Below are 24,498 nucleotides of genomic sequence, written 5' to 3'. Positions count from 1 at the left end.
AAGCCTATTTTCTTTTCTTATAGGGTAGGAATGTCCAACGTGAATAAATAGGGAACAAATAGGGACAGTGAGCAAATAGGGATGCCTCTGGCTTGAATTTCCCTTTGTGTTTTTGCAGCATGACATTTTAGGGAAACCTCATTTCTGAAATGGGAGAATTCTGAAAGGGAATTCTCTCTATGACAACCATTATAAGTGGCTCATTTTCTACGACAGGCTGTGTATCCAGTAGCAAGGACCTACTAGGCACAAGTCACTGTGTTGGGCTTGGTACAGAACGGGAAAATGAAGACTTGGTAGCTGGTTTTAAGATATTTCCATTCTAGTGAGTTAGATGATAAGTCATGTATATAATATTGGTACAAGGCACAGGTAGTTTTCAAGTTTTACAGACAAATTTATAAGAAACTGTAGAAGAGACAGTCACTATTGTGTAGAAGGATATGCAATGAGGAAGGGAGAAATCAAGAAAGGTAAAAATGTGCATGTCCCTCCCCTGCATTACCTGGTGTGATTATTTTCATGAAAATATGTGCTCAGATAATTGTTGATGGAAAGAAAGAAAGGTGGGAGAGAAGGGGGGTGAGGAGAAGGGGATGTTGGAGTAAGGATCCATGTAAAGGTAAGATATTAGAAATGAATCTTTGAATCTTGAATAAAACAGGTATGAAAGAACAATAGCAGAATGCTGTAGACCGGTGGTTTTGGGGAAATATCACATATGTGAGTTAGGCTACAGAGCAGGGTATATGCAGGGTTTTGTGGAGGCATAGAACTAGACTATACAGAAAGATCATGAATATTACGCAAAAGGATTTGGACTTTGCATTTGGTGGGTATATAGGAGGTTTCTATGCACACATGTCCTTGTAGGCCTAGGTCAGGGTCAAAGTTGCAATGTGTATAAAGTAGGTTGGCTCCACACTGTTCCCTCTGCTACCTCAATTTCATGGCCCTACTCACCTAGTATGAGTCTCACCTTTCCCATGCTCTCCTTTGACTACTCTGGACCTCCCTGCATTCTACCCTCCGCTGGCAAGGGATATCTCTTGCTCCAAATACAAGATGTTGGAGGCAGCATGGTGAGATGAAAAAAGCATGGGATTTGGGTTTAGGCAGACTTGGTTTCCAAACCCTGGCTCTCCCTTTTGGTCAACTAGACCAGTTACTTAAATTTTCTGAGCCTCAGTTACCCGCAAAATTGGGATAATAATACTGACCTTTTAAAAGTAATGAAATCTTACTTTACACCCATTGAACTGGCAAATATTAGAAAGAACAAAAATCACAATTGCCGATGAAAATACCAATTGTTACAGCCTTTTGGGAAAGCAGTTTGGCAGTATCCATTAAAAACACGTACTCCTCAAAGCAGAACTCACACTCTTGGAATCTTTCCCACACAAATAAAAGCACTGCTTATAAGGATATATGGGCAAGGACATTTATGTAGCATTGTTTGTATGGTAATAAAGTGGGAAGAAAGTGCTTGCTCATCATAGAAGAATGGCTGAATAAATTATAGTACTTCCAAGCTATGGGATATCACGAGTTTAAAAATGGATGAATTAGATCTACACAAAATGACTCAGAGGGATTTTCACAAAGTTTCACTGCCTGTGACAAAACAAGATTCAGAAAACTGTGTAGAATGTGATATGATATTTTTAAAATAGACATGTATATGTAATAATGGATTAAAACCTTTGAGCCTCCTTCTGTGTATCTGGCACTCTTTGACATGTCTAAATGGACTGACTCATTTTTATGTTCCATACCCTGTGAGGGAGCTACTATTACCATTCTCAATTTCCCTATGAGGGAACTGAGGTGCAGAGAATAAATGACTCACCCAAAGTCACACAGGTCATGGTAGGGTTGGAGTCTGGACCTCAGAAGTTAGGATCAGAAGCTAGACTCTTTATCGGTATATTTTACTCACTGAATAATTGGAAGGTGGGAAGTAAGCAAACAACAAAATGGGGGAAATCACATGCAAATCACACATTATATGATCAAGTTATGTAAAATTTTGTGGGGATGCATGTATTTAGAAAGTGACATGTGAAAGGATGGACGGTCCTCAAAATCTGAATGGTATTTGTCTCAGGAGTTGTGATTGCTCACGTTTTAAAAATTCTATTCCTTACACTGTGTTTCATTTTTTGAAGTTTTTACAATGAATATATATTATTTAAAGAATCAAAAAAGGAATAAACTCTATTCATTGTAGAAAAGACAAAGATTTTCATGCATTTCCATATATTAATTTTTTTTTATAGAAGTGATGAACATTTACAGAGTGACAGGATATTCCCTGTCAGTATAGAATTTAAGACTGAAAACAGAAATGACTTAAATGGGTAAGTAACTTATGAACATTCATTCATAAGAATGTACAATTAAGTGATATTAGACTGTCAGAAGACATGGAAATAATTTCACAATCTATGTTATATTTAAAAGACAGTTTCAAAATGGTATGTGTTGCAGAATATCCTAAAAAAGTCTATCTATCTATCTATCTATCTATCAATCATCTACCTGTCTGTGTATCATCTGCAGCAGTCTAGAAACACACTGGAAGTTTATTTATTTATTTTTTATGTTTATTTATTTTTGAAAGACAGAGGCAAAGAACGAGAAGGGGAGGAACAGAGATAGAGGGAGACACAGAATCTGAAGCAGGCTCTAGGCTCTGAGGTGTCAGCACAGAGCCCGATGCGGGGCTCAAACCCACAAACCGTGAGATCATGACCTGAGCCGAAGTCAGTTGCTTAACCTACTGAGCCACCCAGACACCCCTAAACACACTGGAGGTTTATACGCCAGCCTATTATATATGTTTATTTCTGGGATTGAGATTATGGATGATATTTTTCATTTCTTCTTTTGCTTGTATTTTTTCATATAATAAACACATATTACTATTAAAATAAGAAAATGAATGAAAGCAATAAAAATGTTTTAACCTTTTCCCTGGTAAATAACAAAAAAAAATCAGGAATTTATCCTGAGGAACTGATCATAGAGATTTATTTAAAATGTATGCACTTCATTTCCTTATTATTTATAATAGAGAGAAAACTGTAAATAACAAAATAATCTAACATTAGAACAGACAACCATATGATGAAATATTATGCCTCCAATAAAAATCATGCCTTTGAGGAATATTTAAAGACACGGGAAAATATTCATGGTGCACTGTTAACTGAAAAATCAGAATGAGGACATTTTTTTAAAAACAATTTAGTCCTTAAAGGGAGAATGATCACAGGCTTTTTTCCCTTTTATATTTTCCTGAATTTTAAAATATCTTACAATAAATATTTATTATTCTTATAAACAGAAAAATAAATAATCGTTATGTTAAAATAGAATGAAATACTATCTTTTGGGGAGTTTATATAAATGTTAATATCATGTAAATATCAGTTGGGAGTCAACACTAATACAGCAGTTCACCTCCTCCTACCCCCTACACACAGACACTTTTCTCTCTTGCTTATGAGTCTTAGGTTACCCTTGTGAAATGAAGAATACATTGTACATAAATGTAAAACATTGAGTACTAGAGACACTCCATACATCTTAGTTCTTTCCCCTTCACTGAGCTGCCAGAGGGCAGTGGCTTTGATTCTATACTCCAGCCTCTTAAAAATCCAAGAGTGGTAACTTGGGTGTTACAGTGTATCCAGACACTCTACCAATGCAGATCCAGGACAGAGGACAGCTTTCTCCCACTTTGGTGAGTAGTGGTGAGGGCCCTTAGTTGGGGGGAAGGTAGACATCAAGGATAGGAAAAAGACTGAAAAAAATTAGACTGCAGAAGCCTGACAAGAATTTCACGGGTGGTACAATGCTTTGTTTCTCTGTAACGATTTAGACAAGGAAGAGAAACATTGTCAGAACCATCTGGAGCCAACACCTTTTGGCCTTGGCTGGGTTTACAGCGACCCATTGTTGGGAGAACATATGCTCATCTCTGGCACACACCCGGATCCACTTCCTCATATATAACTGCATCCTTTCTCTTTTGTTCTCCTTTGCAGGGCTGACTCCTGCAGTAGCTTTCCTCTCATTCTACAGAAACTGCGACCTCTTGGAGGTCAGAAGGTAGATTAAGGGTTAAGAAATCCTTTGCCAGGTGACACTGCACTTCATAAACACCACAACAGCAATGATGTGACCTACACAGAGCTCCAAAAGAATACAAGCTCGGGTGTGCATGCACCTGAGTATTAATTGATTTTCCTTTAATATTAATGAGCATATGATTTGGTCTAGTTGACCTTCAAATTCAAATTAGGTACTGATTAAATAATAAGACAGGAGAATCGGGATGTGTTGAAACAGCACTTTTTTTTCCTCCAGGGAAGTGCCTTGGCCTTGGCTGTGAGTAAGGATGAGCTATTACTGGTGTTGAGACAACTAGAACAGAGAGTTCTCTTTGAATTAAGGAGGTTGACTAGATCTTAAATAATAGAGATAATAATAATAATAAAACTGTGCAGCAGTTTCAACCAGAGCACTTGATATTCCTGGCATGAGTTTATACTGTGTTTATACTCCCATCATCTGAATGCCTCTTTATTTTTTAGCTAACATTTGTACTCTTAGGTTTGTTTTTAAGGATTTAAAGTACGAACCACCATTAAATATTTTTACCAGTAGATGAAGGAATACCTCAGTAGATAAGTGTGTGCCTATTTTATAAATACCTTCAGAAATCCTATGAACCTATAGATATTTTCTCAGGCCAGCTTTACCTTGGAGTTCATTTCAATTCGGTCCTGGCTGCCACATCCTTGGCATGCACCCACCCTGTGAATGAATTATTCATCAACATTCCTCCTCCTCACATCTCATCCTCCCAACTCAACTCCTGCCCACCAGATCTGTAATGAGTCGTTGGGAACAGGTGCCTTCAGCCTGTAGTGCACAATCTAGTTCTTAATCCACCAGCCAATCGGTTGTACCTCCTTCTGTTAGCAGCTTGCATTGTTAGCAGTTATGTGGGGTAAATGGGCAGTAAGCATCCATTCTCAGTACCCAGTGGGAAATATGTCTAGAACATTTGAGCAAAATCGCTGGCATAGAAGATACCCCAGAAGACACTTCCTCTTAAAGTTCTTCAACTGTTACATACCTGTTTTAATGTTTCAAAAACCAAATCTCCCAAAGTGACATTAGACAGCTTGTCTTTTGTTTGCTTGTTTTCAGTCCTTGCACTTTATAAAATGTTTCTTAATGTTTATTTATTTTTGAGAGAGAGAGAGAGAGAGAAAGCAGAGGAGGGGCAAAGAGACAGGGAGAGAGAGAATCCCAAGCAGGCTCCAAGCTGTTGGCACAGAGCCCGACCCAGGTCTTGAACTCACAAACTACGAGGTTATGACCTGAGCTGAAGTCAGAAGCTCAACAGATGAGCCACCCAGGTGCCCCATGGTCCTTGCACTTCAGAAGACACTAGTTTCCAGGGCAAACCAAAGTTATAAATGTAAATCCAACCAGTCAACAAGCAAAGTTGGAAATAACTGGTGCGTCTCAAAATCCTTGGGGATTATATTGGGGGGTAGGTGCCAGGAGAGAGAGAGAGAGAGAGCGAGCGAGCGAGAGAGAGAAGGCAAGCCCATAATATCAGTGATTACAAAACCCAAGAAAATGCTGGGTTAAGATCAGAATCTGGAAGCAAAATCAAGAGAGCAAGGGCTCCTTCAGGACCTTTGGTCAGCAAAAATGTTCTTCCACTTAAACTAGAGAGTGAAATAAGCATTTTTATAAGCGATCTTGGAACTGCAGAGCTCATAAATAGCCCAGGTGTCACCAAGAAGGAGATCTATTTCTGCATGAAAGCTAATAATGGTGAATGTTTGAAATGAATCCTCAACACCTGTGACTGCATTTTAATCTCAACCTGACCTCAGTATTGGAGAATTTCAATGGCAAATTCATTTCTTTTTCATTCTAAGCAATGTATATATCAGTTAAGATGGCAGTTCCATACACATTAGACATTTGGTCTAAGCTTTGTACCAACTGATAATCAAAAAACAGTGGTCATGTGTATATGCTATTACAGAAGGAAAAAGAAAAAATCATATACTACTTTTAATTGAAACTGGATTACATGCTAATGTGGATTTCAAAACACTTTTCCTTCCCTAAGATCAAAAGGTTAATGGATATTAACAATTTATTTCAATAAAATCCTTAGAACTTCACATTAATCTTACTAGGGAACTGCATTTGTGATATGTGACAGAATTTGTTGGAATCACACCTTTAAAAGTTTAATGTAAAAAAAAATCCTAAAAGTATTCTGAGAAATTGATCCTGGAGTGTGCAATTAATGGTGTGAGATCCTAAAAGCATCAAGGAACATCACAAACTGTTTCTACAAAGGTGTAATGTCTCTAAACCAAACAGCTGAACAGGAAAAATCTCAGCTTGAAGTACTTAGATTACCTCTTGTTTCCTAAACTCTGCCATTAAACTTCATGACATTATTATTTTTTTTTTTATCACAGGCTAAACGACCGGAATGTCCAAAATTATTTGCCTAAGATGAACACCATTTTCTGTCTTTCCACTCTGACTTAGTCAGGTTTATTTCTCTCTCTAAGGTGCCCTGGGGTTTCTTATCAGAACCTATGTGTATATATACATTATTACATTTTTAGATATAGCAAATGGCTTCAAAACCAAGGATGTAAGAACACGTATCTGAGTATGTATGAAGGAAGTGCCAAGGGATTCATTTAAAGAGTGGTGATGATCCAACAAAGGACCACCGAAAATAACAGTGTAGTCTATGCTTGTTGGGCAATCCAGATCTCTCTACAGGAATGAAGAACTTACTCTCCCAGTTCATCCCAGGCTTCCAGAATTACCTCATTAGAAGACCTCTGCCTCACTCAAGGCCACACCCCTTCCCCAAGGCAGCCAGGGTCAGGTGACTTATCAAAGGAAGCTTTTACTGACCCCAGATGGGACGCCTCAAAAGGGTCATGCTATCTTCAGAATAGCTGTGGCTTCTGTTGATAATGCCTGTCAGCTCAACTTCCCTCTCTACCCAGTTCTGCTTCCTTCCTTTGCCTTTCATAGGTGTGGATTCCAAGAGCTCTCCCTAATAAATGTCTATTCCCTAATCTCCATTTTAAAGTCTGTCTTCTGGGGAGCCCAACCTACACATATGCCAGGTGAAAAGTTTGAGCAATTGACATGAATTGGTATTCTGTGAGGTAGATGCTATTATTGTCTTCCTTCTGGAGAGAAGACTGAAGCACAAAGAGGTTAATTACTTGCCGTTACTTGTTAATTCCTTGAGTTACTTGTCAAAGGTTACACCAATTTTGAGACGCAGAGACAGGATTTAAGCTTCAACCATCTAACCCTAGAGTTCACAGTGTTAGCAACTACTCTTATTACACTGGTCAGCTCATTTAGAAAAACCCATTTACCAGACAACATGAAATGAAATGAATGATACAAACAACTAAGTATTAAGATTGTAAAACAACTTTGATTTCTAAATTCTGATTCAACTATCAATGTCAAGTATATATATCCATCTTCATATCACTCCAAACTGAAAAAATGCATTCAGCATATTTATCTAGAAGTTCTAAGTAGATCACACAGTGTACCAGGTGTTCATTCCATTTCTTTTTTTTTTTTCACTTTAAAAAATTATTTATTTATTTTTAACATAATTTATTGTCAAATTGGCTTCCATACAACACCCAGTGCTCCTCCCAACAGGTCCCTCCTCAATGCCCATCACCCACTTTCCCCTTTCCCCCACCCCTCATCAACCCTCAGTTTGTTCTCTGTGTTTAAGAGTCTCTTATGGTTTGCCTCCCTCCCTCTTTGTTTGTAACATTTTTTCCCCTTTCCCTCCCCCACGGTCTTCTGTTAAATTTCTCAAGATCCACATATGAGTGAAATCATATGATGTCTGTCTTTCTCTGACTGACTTATTTCACTTAGCATAATACCCTCCAGTTCCGTCCACCGTGCTGCAAATGGACAGATTTCATTCTTTCTCATTGCCAAGTAGTATTCCATTGTATATAAAAACCACATCTTCTGTATCCATTAGTCAGTTGATTGTCCATTCCATTTCTATAACCACAACAATCTAGTCTTATTATTCACAGAAGGGTGTTTAGTAGCTATCTAGGACAGATATAAAGTAGTATTACCTTTTTGTATGGGGACAGTTAACCAGAGTGAAAGAAAAGAAAGGGCTATTGTATTTTCCTTCAGATATTTGTTTTAACTCTATCATCTGCACATGGATGTACCCACTATTTCTCCCTCAAATTTTTTCCTAGAGCCTATGTAAAATTTTCTTTTACCTTTTTCTTCTTCTGGAGACACCTTGTTCTGTGACTTTTCTCATTGTAACTATTCATAGAATGAGGAATGATGCTCTTGTCACCAAATAGATGGCAAATAAATAGAAAGATTTATTTCTATAGATTCCTTTCAACAATTTTTCTTCCTTATCACGTCTGGATAATGGAGCTCTCTGGTAGGTGGTTCCCAAACGCCACTCCTTTGAACTTATTCCTGATGAGTAGCTGTAAACAGCAGAACTGCCTAACTCTGGAATTTCAAATAAACATCTTTAAACATAATTTCTTTGACCATTTTCTGATTTAATAAGCAGTTACTTTTCAGAAGAACAAATGTAAATGTATGTATAAATTCTGAAAAGGGTGGGTGTGGAATAAAACAGAGTGGGTGTGATATTTGATTGTGTTGGAAATAGAGGTGCTGAAAGAGAATTGGATAGATTTGCTCACTGCTTCATTTCCCCATATAAACAAAATCCAAATGGTTTTCTGGCAGTTTGTGATCTTTAGGTAAGTGGCCTCATACCTTCATCTTTACAGACTTCAGTGGCCTCTTCTGAAGTGGGGCTGGGCACAGTTGCCACATCAACACCATCTACATGGCAGAAAGAGAAACGTTGCCTCAGAGTCCATGTTTAACTCCAACTGTCAAGATGGTGCTTCCCTGCCTATGGCACCTCCCTCCTCATTCCACCAAGCAAGTAGGAACCTGTTTCCTGCTCTAATACGTGGAATGGTCTTTGAAGGGGCTAGCGTCTAGGACCCTGTTTTATAACTAATGGAACAGGAATCTTCAGTTAAAACAGAGTCCGATGACTACAAACTACTTTTTGGTAAAGAATACTATCTGTTGGTACTATTATACTTTGACATTTTGCTTTTTCCCCACCTCTAGAAGAATGGTATATATTAAAAATTTTTTTTTCATGTTTATTTTTGAGAGAGAGATTGTGACAGAGCATGAGCAGGGGAGGGGCAGAGAGAGAGGGAGACCCAGAATTCAAAGCAGGCTCCAGGCTCCAAGGTGTCAGCATAGAGCCCGATCCAGGGCTTGAACTCACGAACCACAAGATCCTGACCTGTGCCAAAGTCAGATGCTTAACCAACTGAGCCACCCAGGTGCCCACATTTTTTTTTTTTTTTTTAGTAAAAGATTGTGAAAGTATACCCTCACGAGTTTCCACAAAATGCTTTTTTTTTTTTTAACTTTTTTTTTCAATGTTTATTTATTTTTGGGACAGAGAGAGACAGAGCATGAACGGGGGAGGGGCAGAGAGAGAGGGAGACACAGAACCGGAAACAGGCTCCAGGCTCTGAGCCATCAGCCCAGAGCCCAACGCGGGGCTCGAACTCCCGGACCGTGAGATCGTGACCTGGCTGAAGTCGGACGCCTAACCGACTGCGCCACCCAGGCGCCCCCCACAAAATGCTTTTATGTGAGTTGTTTTAAAGTTTGGTTTTTCTTAGCACAGCACTTCTGCTCTGTTAAGCCAGGAGGTCAAATGGCAGGGAGCGTGTCTGATGGCTGTCAGCACACAGGCTCAGGAGAAGGGGATCATTTGTTGGAAAGCACCAAAAGTCATTTGGAGATTTCATGTCACCCAAGCACAGGGTGGGGACTAAGGAACTTGGGGGGCCTGCTCCCCTCATAGCAGCAACTAACCTCATCAGAGTTTATCTTTTTCCTCAGTCCCGTAAACACCACAGCAACTCCATTCACTTCTGGCTTCCAGGATAACAGATAATTAACTTACTAACATTAAAATAGTAAATTTCATATATGAACTATTGTCAAAATCATTTGGAATGGTTAATATTTGACAATTGAAAAAGGAATTGAGAAGGAATATACATTTTTCATGTAGTAACAGAGTTTTTTTAAACTGTGTTTTAGAGTTTTTTAAACTCTTTAGTTTTAGAACTAAAGATAACTCACACATGTATGACAACGCTTAAAGACAAATCACATATTTTCTAGCATATCTTATGTCCTTAATGTATTTGACTGTTACTTTCAGGTCATGTCTCTATTGAAAGAGAGAATAAAATTTTTAGTAGGGGAATAATTGGAGGTACGTTACTTTCTTTTGTTTGGTGATAATGTCTGATAAAAATAAAAAAAAAAAAACAAGAAACAAGACTATTAATCTTCCCTTGGTGTTACATCTTCCCATTTGTCTACTTCCTGTCACAGTAAAACTCCCTAAAAGAGCTGTCTATGTTATTGTTCTACACTTCCTCACTTTACAGTGTATCCATAACCCACTCCATTGGCTTCAACACCCCTCCAAGAATTCTCTTATCAAAAGCGCCAATGACTTCCTTTTGCTAAAACCAATGGTCATTTCTTTATTTTTTTTTTTCATTGTGTTTGATTTCTCAGTAGTATTTCACCAAGTTTTAACTCTGTTCTTTCTGAAACACTGTCTTCTTCTACCCTGTTACCACCTATCCAGATGTCATGGTGTCTCAAGCTCCACTGTTTTCTTTATTTACATGTTCTTTCTAATGAATTTCACCCAGAACCATGGTTTTAAATCTCATTTCTATGCCAGTGAATCTCAAACCTGTATCTCGGTCTGCATCTCTCCAGATTCATATATCTGACTAGCTTCTTGACATCCCATCCATATGGCTAAGAGTCCTCCCAAATATACGATGGACAAAACTGAACTATTAACTTTCTCAACAAAAACTGTGCCTGGTGGCCAGTCTTCCATGTGTCAATAAATGGCACCGTCATCCACAAAGTTACTGATGCTAAAAATCTAGGACTTATCCTGGATTCCTCTTTTCCCCATACCCCATATCCAAATCCATCAACACATCCTGTTATTGCTATGTCTGGAACATAACACTTCAGTCCATTTGTCTCCGTTTCCAGAAACTGCCATCATTTCTTCCTGCTATAGCTTTCTAACCGGTCTCACTCGGTTCTTGTGACCCACTTTTACTCACAGGCAAAGTGAGCTTGTTAAAACCTTAAAACTTCTGCTGGCTTCTCTTTGTAGTGCTAATAAAATCAAATTTTATACAGTGAGACATTATCTGGTCCTATGATTTTTTTAAACCAAATCGCACACCATGTTCTCCCTAATGCACAGTGTTCCAACAACTCTGAGCTTCTTTCTCCAACATGCTAAAATTCACCTTGAGGCATTTGCATTACCTGGTCCCTCCATCTAGAATGCTTTCCCACCATCTCCTCATTGAGATTTCATTTAATTATCCCTTCCTCGGGGAATCCTTCCCAAATCCAGACAATGGAAAGTTGCCTTCTCAGTATTCCATCTACCTACCCCATTTCTCCACAAGGCATTTTTTATTATCTTACATTTTTTTGTTTGTTTATTGTTTATTTTTAAATTTCTCCCCCCCCCCACCCCCATCAGAATAGAAGCTTCAAGGAGGCAGGGGTATTGTCTTTATGGTTTGCTGCTGTATCCTAGTGCCCAGAACAGTACCTGGGTCACAGCAAACCCTTGGATTTAATCACGACAAGAGTCAAAACCGTGCTGGTTTGCGATTGCGTGTTTCTCATGATGTGAAGGAGGCCTGCAGAATTACATAGTCAAAACTGAATCTGGAAATCATATTGAACATAAAGGAGGTATTTATATTTTGGAAGAACAATAGTAGGTCAAAAGGGCTTTAATGGCCAGGACCTCATCTTTGATTTTTCTGTACTTAGATTAGGAAGGCTATGAAATGAGCCAGAGCAAACATAACCTTGTGTATTGACAACAGCCAAGATCATAGATGAATCATGCCATTAGACCTGTGCCAGCAGTGGACTCACTTGGAAGAGCAAGAGGTACATTTGGAGTATTCTTTATATTGACTGGTAAGCATATTGTGATGATAATGCTATCGATCCAAGAGGTGGGAAGAGGACTCACACCCTACCACTGTCTGCTGACAGGCGATCCCGGTTTCAAAAAGAAATCATCTGTTCTCAGCTTACTAGCTAAAAAGAATGAATAAATAAAACACAGGCAAATGTGTGTGTCTGCACACATATGTGCGTGTGTGTGTGTGTGTGTGTGTGTGTATGTGTATGAACAGGGGTGGGAAAAATCTATGTCGAAAAAGATATCTTGGGACAGAACAGTGAGTGAATAAAACCTGTGAAGCCTCACCATTCAGAGAATGGCCTCAGCTGTCAGCATTTAGTTGACTAACACTTGTCAGCCGCAAACAGTGAAAACAGTGACAGCTTCTCACATAAGACTCATCTTCCACGGAGCATAATGATGTATGGGTCGGGAGCTGGGTGGGGGGGGCGGTGGATGACAACAGTTTGCTGTATCAGAAATTCATTTCATTGCAAGGACTATGTCTCGGCAAAGGGAGCCTGCTGACCCAGTGGCGGCCACACAAGGTCCTTGCTGCTCTGCTTCAGTGCTTTCTCTGATTGGCCTTCTTCAATTCCATCTTCCAGGTTAATAATAAAAGATTCCAGTTCTCTAGCAAAAGTTCCAAGGTTAATGTAGGAAGTTTTCAGTGAAAAACTTATCACAATACCTGGTTGATTTCTAAGAGTTCAGCATATGGCCTAGGGTGTGCCGGGCACCCATTAGATGGAGCCCACTGTTTCCAAAATGCCCCTCTGTGGGGACTCATTAGGACTTGGAGACTAAAGGGAACAAGGAGATTTTTCTTTTGGTGGTGTTGTTGATAATGGCATAACTGTGCCTATCAGTCTTTTCAAGGAAAATGTGCCTGAGTGCAAAAATGGGTAAGAAGAGATGAGAAGTTAAAGGTGGTGACAATCTCTTTTGACTCTTAAGTGCCACTTCACTTAAAGATGTTCAATTCATAATCTGCAGTGGAGAATCTATAAACACCACCTGACATCTGTTCTCAGGGAACAGAGGAAATGTCAGGAAGGCTTCAGATCTCACTTTAATTCTGGGTGTGGGGTAATCGGGTTTTATGACACCATCTCCTACAACATGTAAAGAAACAACCAGAAACATGGCTCTTCAAAGTGTGATGCAAAACAGTAAAGAACATTCTACCCGTCATGGACGGAAAGCCTATTTATTTCCTTTAAACGTTTTTCATTTCATTTTTTTCTCCAAACTAAACCTGCTAATTTTGACCTGTCTGAAAGCAGCCAAGCTCTGAGTTGGCACTTGCAACCTCTTAGAGCGTTTCTGAGCAAAGTGTTGTTACGCAGAAGAAAAATGGAATCCGTGAATGAGGAATGAGAATGCACCCTTCTGACTGGAAGCACTGTCACTCATAGGTAGTGGAATTGGTGGCTTCCTGACAGAGACCTAAATGAACACTGAAATCAATCTGGTGAAGAGCTATAGGCATTTCTAGAAATAACATTTGAGTAAAGAGTAATGTTATTGTTCACCTCTGTGGATGAGGCCTAGAAGACTCCTCAAAAGAAATCTGAGCCCACCTGCTTCTTGGCTCTGCCCTTCCGTTTCTTCTGTGCTTTGTTTTTCCTCTGGACTGTTCTCATCTTTCAAGAAAACCAAGGAGGGAAAAAAAATACATCAAGTCAATTGATGAAATACCTCTTTATGGCTAATATGCGGCACTGAAATTAATTGTAACCAATGTAGCATGACTCCCCAAGCAAGGCAGAGAGATGAATCAGAGGCATGAAACAGAAAAATTACCTACATAAATAGGTGCATTTATACTGGTCCCTTCTCACCTGATTTGCTTGATGAAATGTTAAACTACAGTAAACAAAATTTACTCAGCACTCCTACAACATTTCTCTCCTTGTGCAGCATTTCCCAAAATGCAATACAAGATCTTAATTCGAATCTGTTTTTCTCCCTTGACTCAAGCAATATGCACTGTGTAAGGAAGTTCAGTTGATTAAGTTTTATGACTTTTATTTTCCTGTTTGATACATGTTGCAAAAAACATCTATTTTTACCTAACTTACACATGGCAGTCTAACGTATCTATGTTATGAAATATTTTGTCTTGAACAGATTATGTTGGTCAAGTTTACACCATAGTACATAACTCCTTGAAAAATAAGTAACTGGGCAGGTGCATTGTGGCTGAATACTAGAAACTAGTTAAAATTTTCTTTTGGCTTAAAACGTATAATATGTATCTGTGGATTTACGTGTAGAAAAAATTAAAATTTTCAAAGGCAAATAAAGGCATGATTTTATAACTCATTGCTGGGAGGGTTTCCAAATCTCTTCTTATTTGGAAATTTTTAGAAAGGAAAGATTTATATAAAGACACAGGAACACAATATTAAACATGGAATTAGACTACAGAAAACAGAGAAGCAGAAGTTACTAGCATATATAACTATGTGTTAAAGATGGCCACAGATCCTTTGTCTCTCAGGAAGTGGACTCTGTCTCTCCTCTCCTTGAATCCGCTCTTGTTCTGTGACTTGTTTAGATGAATGAAATGTGGAAGTGATGTTCTGGGGCCCCTAAGCTGAGGCCTCAGAGGACCAGCAGCTTTTGCTTTCTTCCTCTGGGAAGCCAGCCACCATGTTGTAGAGATGCTCAGGCTAGCCTACCAAATGGAGAGAGGCACATGGAGAGAGAGAAGAGCCATGTGGAGAAACTCCAAGGGGCCAGACACGTGGGTGAATCCTTCTGCACCTTCCAACCCAGCCCAGTTGCATGCAGCCAAATGACCTCAGTCAATGTCACAAGGAGCCAAAGAGTCACCCAGCTGAGTCCTTTTAAAATTCCTGACCTTGGGGCGCCTGGATGGCACAGTCGGTTAAGCGTCCGACTTCAGCCAGGTCACGATCTCGCGGTCCGTGAGTTCGAGCCCCGCGTCGGGCTCTGGGCCGATGGCTCAGAGCCTGGAGCCTGTTTCCGATTCTGTGTCTCCCTCTCTCTCTGCCCCTCCCCCGTTCATGCTCTGTCTCTCTGTCCCAAAAATAAATAAACGTTGAAAAAAAAATTAAAAAATAAAATAAAATTCCTGACCTATAACCAGGTTCAGATCATTTAATCTTGTTTGACTCGAGTGCTTCGACCTACCATCTGTTGCTACTACCTGCTCTTAATCCAGAGGCAGGAAGATGGGGAATCCTCCCCAGAGGAGGACTCCAATAGGGGAGCTGAAACAAGAGCCTTAGAAGCAATGGGGAAACATTTCCCAGAGCAGTCCTGTAAAAAAACCTAGGGAAGAGATCTACAGATGGGAAAACATCTGGGATTGACTTGAATGACAGAAAAAGTTTACAATAGAATGGCAAAAATACATACATACATACATGCATGCATCCATAAAGAAGAGTTAATTCTGAAGTGGGGAAGGAATGCTACTAATGAATACATAAGTCTGTATACAAGTCCCTCTGCCCAACATCAGCTATTCACCCTGGAGGATATGGTATAACTTCTAACGTGAGAACCTGGGGCAGCTCTGTAGCTACCTAAACCCTATGTTCTAAATGGCCTATTTACAGTACCACATAATGGTCTGACATCTGCTTTTTTGTAGTTCTCCAAGTAGGCGATGACATTGGCTTTTGCTCTAGGAAGGAAATAGCCATCATTGTTTCTCTTGCCCCCTTAACAAGGCCATGCTGGTGCCACAGCATGTGTCAAAAACATAGGTCAGTATGTTCCCTGTTCATTCCACCAAATGGGAGTTAGAGTCAAGCACGAGAAATCTGCCAGCTTTTCTGTCTCCCCTAGCAAACAGTCTTTTTAACAGAGATTTCACAATAAGCTTGAAGCTGGCAGTGACAGGCTGCCTTTAAAATTAGTCCAGTTACCACATCTCCTATAGAGTAAAAAGCTTTCTTGTGGAGGGAGGAAGATAAGAAGGGAAAGAGAAACAACAATTAAGTCACAGGAAGGCGAGGAATTTGTTCTAGCCTTTCGAAACGCATGAGAAGGAAATTTATGGTCAGACTCCCAAGTCGAGCTCTATAACAATAAATACCATTCTGGTTGTTTTCCTTAATGTACTGCCACTTGGGTTTTTACCCATGTGCATATGTATGCTGTCTCACTTCCTAACACAGCCACCCCAGTGCCATGCTTTTGTTTCCTTGACTTGCCATATTTCTGCCCTTGGGAAGCAAACTCAAGAAATACTTGCCATGTTTATTACGGAGGAAGTGTATTCTAGAAGAATGCTGGATTTGCCATCTGAGTAACATGCCCTCAAAAGACAAGGTTTAGGTACATTGCTTTCATCAATCTCCAGACAGTGCATCCTCAAATCCAGCAGGGGGAACCAGTGTAGAAGTCTTGCTTTCAAAGCAAGCATTCTCTGGCAATTAGATTAACATTCATTTCACTCTTTCAGAAGGATATTTTGGCTGGCTTATAGCTTTCCATCCATTTAAAATGCCCCAAATGAGTGAGTTCTTAGTGAAACTGTGGTCTTTCACTGGTAGGGGAAAAAAAAATCCCATTACACTGTTACCCGTAAGTATTTGATAAGGACAAGCTTTCCTTTTATCAGCCTTGTCTGTCTAGCAATCTTCACAGGAAGCCCATAAACAATAAAAAGTTAAGTAGAGTGGTGAATATAAACTTGTGGTTTTTAGAAGGGATTTGAAAGGCTTACAATAAATGTGAAGAAATATAAGGAAGTGACAGGCTATTTTGTTAGCTTAAAAAATGTCATGCAGAAGCTAAATTCTCTTAGTTAGTTTGCCTTTAAGACCGCATATTTATTTCAGATAATAAATCGCTATAGCATTCATGGTGGGAGTCACATAACACTTGATTTTCTCAAGCCAAAAGGCACAGTAACCTCTCAGAATTCTAGCTGTTGCATAATTTCTACGTCTCCAGTATTAGTATCCTGCCCTTTACTCTTTCAACCTATATTTGTTGAGCACGTACTATATTCAAGCATATTTCAGGACTTTTATAGAAATAAAAATAAGGGGTCCCTGCTGCAAACTGAATTCACATAAGCAGAAGGAATTCATCATTGGCTGGATGATGACAAGAACGTAATCCATGCTCGATGAGAGAGATTTACAAAATCTCAATGTCATGGCCACAGATCATTATCCTGATTATGTGTAGTTCTGTTTGCAAACTGTGCATGGGAATGGGAAGAGAAAGGGGAAGTAAATCAGAGAAAATCCATCCCCGCTACTGGGGAAACAACCTGATGTGCACTGCCTATTCCTGTATTATTACTCTTTCTTATAAAGGTGCCAAGATTTCCAGACACAGACAGAGCACATGCAGTCAAAAAACAGTGGTTTGCAGATTAGATTATTTGTCTCCATTTTGCAGTCCCTTGTAATAGATGATACAGTTCAGTATTCTCCCAATGTGGGCAGAGCATACTTTCCAAACACACTGATGTTGGATTTGACCAAGTTACATGATGTGGCTAACGAAATATTCGTGGACACAAGGTAACCAAAAGGCCTAACTGTACTGCATAACTGGACTTTGTGCCTGTGCTCTTGATATTTGCCATGACAAGAAGATGGTCCTATAGCTACTGGTCCCTGATCTGGACCCAGGCCCAGGCAAGGCACAGCTTGAAATGGAACTGCCCATCTGAACCCAGCCCACATCAGGTGAATGACAGAAACTCTCAAACCTGTGAGCATGAGAATAAATAGTTTGGTCCTAAGGCACTGCATTGGGGGGTTATTTGTTACACAGTATCATTGTGACGGTAGCTGGTTAATACAAATGGTATATTCATTTTTCTCAGGTCAGAATGGCTCAACTTTTTTTTTCTTTCCTTTTTTCAAGTTAGCACTCTCTTATTTATAAAGAATTCAGTCTTTAATTCTGTATTTTGTCACCAAGCTACATTCTCATCTCGCACATTTCAAAATTCTCTAGAACATACACATGTGAAAAATAACTTTAGCGTATATAAGGAAGGAATGATCTCAAAAATATGTACTGCCATCAGTTATAGTTAAGTTTTATTTAATAGAGCTATGTGGGTAGTGGGATAATACTAGTTAATACCAACTAATGATTATTGAATATTGGCTATGTTCTACTCATTGTTTGCATAGGCCATCAGATTTAATTCTCATAGCAACCCAGTGAGTTTGGTATTATTATTACCCACATTTTAGGGTTAAAAAAACTGAGGCACAGAGATGTTAAATAATTTGCCTAAGATCCTACAACTAGGAAGTGGTGAGAACAGGGTTTTGACCTGGGAATGTCAGAGTCCACATTCCCTTCTTGGAAACATAACTAACATTTATTGTTTGGGTAAGATAAATTATGGGTCAGCAAAAATGTGAAAAAATGCAGGGTACTTTAGTGACTCCATCAGTTGAGCGCCTGACTTCGGCTCAAGTCATGATCTCCCAGTTCATGAGTTCGAGCCCCATGTCAGGCTCTGTGTTGACAGATCAGAGCCTGGAGCCTGCTTCAGATTCTGTGTCTCCCTCTCTCTCTGCCCCTTCTTGGCTCTCTCTCTCTCAAAAAAATAAAATGTTAAAAAAATTTTTTAATGTGAAAAAATGATACTAAATAATAATAACAGCTAAAGAACTAAACAATAATGTCACGTAGATTAACATGGAACACCAAGAACATTGAGAATTGAGTTTATCTGACATTTAAGTCAGGTGAGCACAATACTATAACTCTAAACTTTTTTTTAATGCTAAAGATATTTTTATTTTGAAATAATTTTAAGCAATAGAAAGTTACAAGAACAGTACAAAGTATTTTCTTTTTTTTCCCCCTGAATCTATCAAGAGTGAGTTGCGAACATAATCACCTCCATCAGCCCTACAAACTTTAGTATATATTTTGTACAAACAAGGACACTTTCCTCCAAAACCACAATGCAACCATCAGGACCAGGAAATTAGCCCTGATGACATTCCTGCTATCTAAGCCACAGACTACATTCAAGTTTTGCCCATTTTCTAATAATATCTTTCATAATTTTCTAGGATCACATGCAGCATTTAGTTGTCATGTCTGTTTAGTCCTTCAACCTAAGATGGAGATGCCCTCCTGACCTTGCTTGAGCTCTGTGCCAGGTGTTCAGCACCTCAACCTTACCCCCTTCAGCGGGAGTGTCTACCTCGCTCGGCTCTATTTGATGGCTTTAGGAAGGAAGAAGGGAAAGGAGGGAGGGATGCTTAGAACCAAAAACTTAAAAACTTTGTTCTGGAGGTGTCCTCACCCAATTAGTTGATTTGAACAGATTAGTCTTAGAAAATTAAGTTCCCAGCTTGGCTGCCTCATTATTCTAATGAAAAGCTTCACATGCACCTTTCAATGCAGATAAAAAGAGATGTACATTTGAGTAGTCACGATCTCACATGAGTGGCAGCTGCTGTCCCAAGCGCCTCCTTGGCACAAGGCACTTACACTCTTACGCCCCTCACACCACTTACTGTGAATTCCAAAAGAGTCCTACTGAGTTAGACTTTGGTCTACATTTTTACAGATGAAGAAATCAAGGTTGTGGGGGGAAAAAATAACTTCCCTGAAGTCCCACAAGTAGCGGCAGGGCTGGGTCTTACATTCAAGTCCACGTTATGCCAAAGCCAAAAGTCTCTCTTTCTTGCAGATTCCTGTGATTTCTGCTGACCCTCGATAACAAAATTGTAAGTCCTGAGACAGAGGCCCTTGCTTTTGCTGTGGTGTCATCAGCTCCCAGCACAGTGCCTAAGTTCATTAGGGGCTCCATAAATACTTGTCAAGGGATTAAAAAGGAAACTTCATTTCCCCCTAAGCAGTAATTATTTATTATTATTATTATTATTATTGCTTGCACTGTATTTCAGTTCTCAATGTAGAAAAGGTGCGTTTCTATCTGAGCCTCTGGTTGAACCTCAGTAAATTTTGGATCTGTTTTTAAAATGTCATGTGTCTTTTATCACAAGTAATGGTTCCTATAAATCCAACGCAGTGACATGTAGGGAGCACAGGTAGCTAGAATTCATCTGCTCTCACCACCACTCAGGTCCGGCCTCCTTCCTCCCTTTTTCTCCTGGGTTGTGACAGGGTCTTGCCCTCCAGATCTGTTCTCAACCTAGAGGCCAGTTTGTTTTCAAATGTAAGTCGGATCATACCATTCCCCTGCTCAAATGTCGCTCACAGGCAACAAGGCCCTGTGTGGTGGAGACCGCTATGGTTTTCCCACCCCGACATTTTTCTAGAAGCCTCCTACACGTTCTGTTCCAGCCACACTGGCTATTCCTCCTAGGGTCTCTTATCCCCAGGTCTTTCCACTGCCCATCCCCTCTGCCCGCAGTGTTTTCATGTCTGACAAGTCTTTGCTCAATATTTCTCCTTTCCAATGGAGTCTATGCTGAACACTCCACTTAAACATCTCCCCCTCCCTACACCCTCCATCCTCCTCATCAGGATCTACTTTTTATTTATTTATTTTTCCAACCATCTGTCATCTTCTAATACATAATTTAGGTAGGTATTACATTCATTGCTTATATATATCTGCCCCCACTTGAATGTAAGCTTCACCAAAGCAAGGATGTTTGTTTGCTTCATAGCCTGAGATCTCCTAAGTACCTAGAATGAACACATGGCAGATGTTCAATAAATATTTGTGAGTTAATGAAATGTGGCCTTGCATAGTTAGTTAACAAATTAATCAGGAAAAAAGGGGAAGATTATCTATTCCAAAATCATTTGGTTAGTTATAAAATTTGGGGGCATCATGCGGGGCAGCATTTTTCAAGGAAGTTGGTCCCGACACAGAACCTAGGCTCTTGCTACCACCATTTTGTTTTCTTAATGGAGTAGTCACCTTAGAGAAGGAGTCCTTTCCTCAGGCCAGGGGAGATTATGCACAGAAGTTGTTACAATACAGTTATCCAGGCTAATAACTTAGCACCTTCTGGGAAGGTGGTGGAGCACACATAGCCCATTTGGGGAAATGCTTGCTTTCTTGGCTGCCAGTACCAATTCTACTCAAAATAAATAGTATTACAACCATGCCTACTTCATAGAGGGTGCGTAAGACCTATGGTTTGTCTTCAGTTATAGGACAGAGAAGACAATCATCTTGGTCCTATTTCCTGTGTCCCCAAATAGCATACTTGTCCATGTAGAGGGAAGAGGAAATAATTGAATCTGTTACTTTTAACAAGATACGTTTGTTAAAAGAGACCTAAGTATAACAAAAGTTCAATGAAAGGAAACACATGAGACTGTAGCGTGCAACAGCCCCTTCCATATATTTTGTATGATGGTAAATAGAGTGCCAAATGCTCAATAAGAAAGTCAACAAATATCTGCCGAAGGATTGAACTTTGTAGCATTTCCACGTTGAAGGTATGACCCTGGCATACCAAAACTTGCCACGACATATCTTGGTATAAAAATAGCACAAGGCAATGCACCGGACTGCTATTTTCAATATCACACACACCCTCTTAATAGATAACATATGGTTCTCCCATATGGCATGTTAATACAAATACTTTTACCCTGATATGGTTAGCTTTTAATCCAAGGATTTTCAAGTGCTTTACAAACACTATTCATTAACAGTCTTCCCTGGGGGGAGTTGCAGTGCCTTGCAGAGATACAAAGCATCCTGAATATAATCAATAACCATTAAGGAATGACAATAATAAGAAATACATTAATGTGGCCTTTTTTTAAGATAAGGAAAAAAAACAGTTGGGAATTAAGCAACATTCTCAAAGTCTTCTGATGATTTCATGGTGCAATTAAGGTTACAAATCAACTTATACTGATGCTTATGGTTATTCTACCAGTTGACCTAGGCTAGTGAATGGATCATAAATTGCACTGGTTTTAGGTATGCACATAAGCTTGTTTCTACACCATAACTGGGAAAATGATGACCAAAACAAACTTAGCATAACAGCACTACAATGGGATTTCTTGGTGCTCTCTCTTAAGTCCTAAGGTTTAATTTCCTTCTATAAATTCCAGTTCTCTCTATTGTCATTTATGCTTCTGAATCAAGATATCTGGTGTGCCTACACATTTGTTTAAAACAGGCACACATTGTGCTCTCTGCAGATGTTAAGACAGAACTGGCAAAATGAAACTAGTTTTTTTTTGTTGAAAAAGAGAAAGGATATAAAGATATTCTTTGAATAGAAGAATCATTCCATGAATAAATTCAAAAGCTGCTAGGTATCTTTGCCACCAGTTAATGTTGGGTGAGTACCCACAAAGTTCAAGATGATGGAGAGGAAATAACTAGGCTATTAGGAAGGGGACAGAAGTAAATATAGGCTATTAGGAAGGGACAGAAGCATTTCTTTCCTTTTGGAAGTTGAGGAAAGAAAGCTGGTTAGAGTGGTTTCATGAGATGTATCTGTCCGCACAAGGTGAAATTGAGACTAGAGATAATTATTCAGACAAAAATATTATCTCATATATGTAGATCTAAATAGATATTGATCAGTTAAGCTGACTTGAGGAAGATATAAGTAAGTGCTTCGGTTCCCCGCTTGCTTTGCTCATGTGGCTCTTTGGGAAACTAGTATTCGAAAATGTGCATGGGTGGCTCAGTTGGTTAAACATCTGACTCTTAGTCTTGGCTCAGGTCATGATCTCATGGTTTGTGAGTTCGAGCCCTGCATTCGGCTCTGTGCTGACAGTGCAGAACCTGTCTGGGATTCTCTCTCCCTTTCTCTCTGCCCCTCCCCTACTTATGCTCTCCAAATAAATAAATACATACACTTTAGGAAAAAAAAAAAAAGAAAATGTGCATGTGCTGAGAGCAGGTGTCCCCCAGGGAGGGCACAATTCAGTATATGTATGTTCTGTTACGGGCAGTCCCACATGGTTGTGGGAAGTAAAATCCTTTGCCTTTGTCTTTCTGCCATTTCCCCCCTTTAACACAGTTGTTCCTTCGGTGTCGAAACATGCTATTTTAAGTGGTGAAAATAGAAATTTCACCGCTGGTTTGGAATTTTGAAGTTTAGGATCAAGCCAATGTGTGGGTTTTCCAGAATTTAATATGAACTTTTTATAAAAATGTGTCCTCACTTAAATTGTAATCCTCTAAATGATAAAACTTGACCACTCTTCCTAAGTTTACTAACAGAATTCCAGTAATGGTTTTGTTTAACCCAATGTTTACTTAATAGCTATTTGAAATTATTTTACCAGAATAAATGTCAACATATGACTTCCTGTATTTTACACACACACAAAAATTCCTTAGGGCAGAAATCACACTCATTGAAATGTGGCATGTCCAAATTGAGATGTGCTATAAATGTCAAATATACATTCACTTTTAAGGACAGCAGACAAAAAATGTAAAATATCTCATCAGCAATTTCTATATCGATAACACGTTGAAATGCAACACTTTGGCTATATTGGAGTAAATAAAATATAGAGTCAAAATTAATGCTGCCCATGTCCCTTTGTTTTAAAAACGTTGCTTCTCAAATTTTAAAGTTACATGTGCAACTGTGACTCATGTCGTATTTCTATCAGGTGGGCTGCTCTAGAGCTCACTAGTGAGGGAAGGGGCTACAGAGCTCAGAGTCCAGTGGAGCAAGTGGGTGTTGAGGTCAAAGCTATCAAATCCCCACCCACTGTTTCTCTGCACTTACCAATCCTCCTCGGGAGCACCTGTGGCACTCTGCCTTAGGGTCTTTTTCGAGTCTCAGCAGGATGCTTGTCCTATGCAGCCAATTTGGAAGCAGCCCAACCAGTGATGGACCGGACAATATAATTAACACCTTGCTTTCATTCCCCTGAGGGGGACAACTCTGGGGCACATCCCACAGAGTTCTCCTGCAGGACCCAATCCCAAATGCCCATAGGACAACCTGTTTGTTCGTGAACTTGTGTTTCCTTTCTCTGTCTCACTTCCCTACTTCCCTCCTGGTGCTTCCTAGGATCATTCCCCAAATCAGCCACTTGCCCTTGAATCCTTATCTTGACATGGAGGACCTGACCTAAGACATTTTAAAACAATTTTAATTACACAAACATGTTATCTCTGGTTGTGATAAGTGCTAGTGGAGGGAAGCACAGTTTGGCAAGAGGCCTTCTAAGAAGGTCATCGGAGGGGACGTCCCAGGGGAACGGGTAGCTAAGTTGATCAGTTTAAGGCACTTATATAAAATTAATTGGTAGAAATTAATGAAGCAAAAAGGGAGAGATAGATGAGTGTTCCAGGTGGAGTGAAGAGCATGCCCATAGGTCCTGTTGTGGGAAAGATCATGGCATCTTTG

At 39.5% G+C, this 24,498-nt stretch overlaps 1 protein-coding gene across 1 annotated transcript in view; it reads right to left on the bottom strand.

Annotated features, from left to right (window-relative positions):
* MACROD2 (mono-ADP ribosylhydrolase 2) overlaps window positions 1-24,498 on the bottom strand; it is a 2,047,020-nt gene that overhangs the window by 95,758 nt on the left and 1,926,764 nt on the right. Inside the window, 2 exon segments of the mRNA XM_043602917.1 lie at window positions 8,890-8,958; window positions 13,780-13,842. Of these exon segments, the coding sequence (XP_043458852.1) occupies window positions 8,890-8,958; window positions 13,780-13,842 (132 nt within the window).

The sequence above is a fragment of the Prionailurus bengalensis genome, chromosome A3, assembly GCF_016509475.1.
Source record: "Prionailurus bengalensis isolate Pbe53 chromosome A3, Fcat_Pben_1.1_paternal_pri, whole genome shotgun sequence".
In the NCBI taxonomy this organism is placed as follows: domain Eukaryota; kingdom Metazoa; phylum Chordata; class Mammalia; order Carnivora; family Felidae; genus Prionailurus; species Prionailurus bengalensis.
The sequence above is the reverse complement of the archived record's forward strand: the minus strand, read 5'-3'. Positions and strand labels throughout refer to the sequence as shown.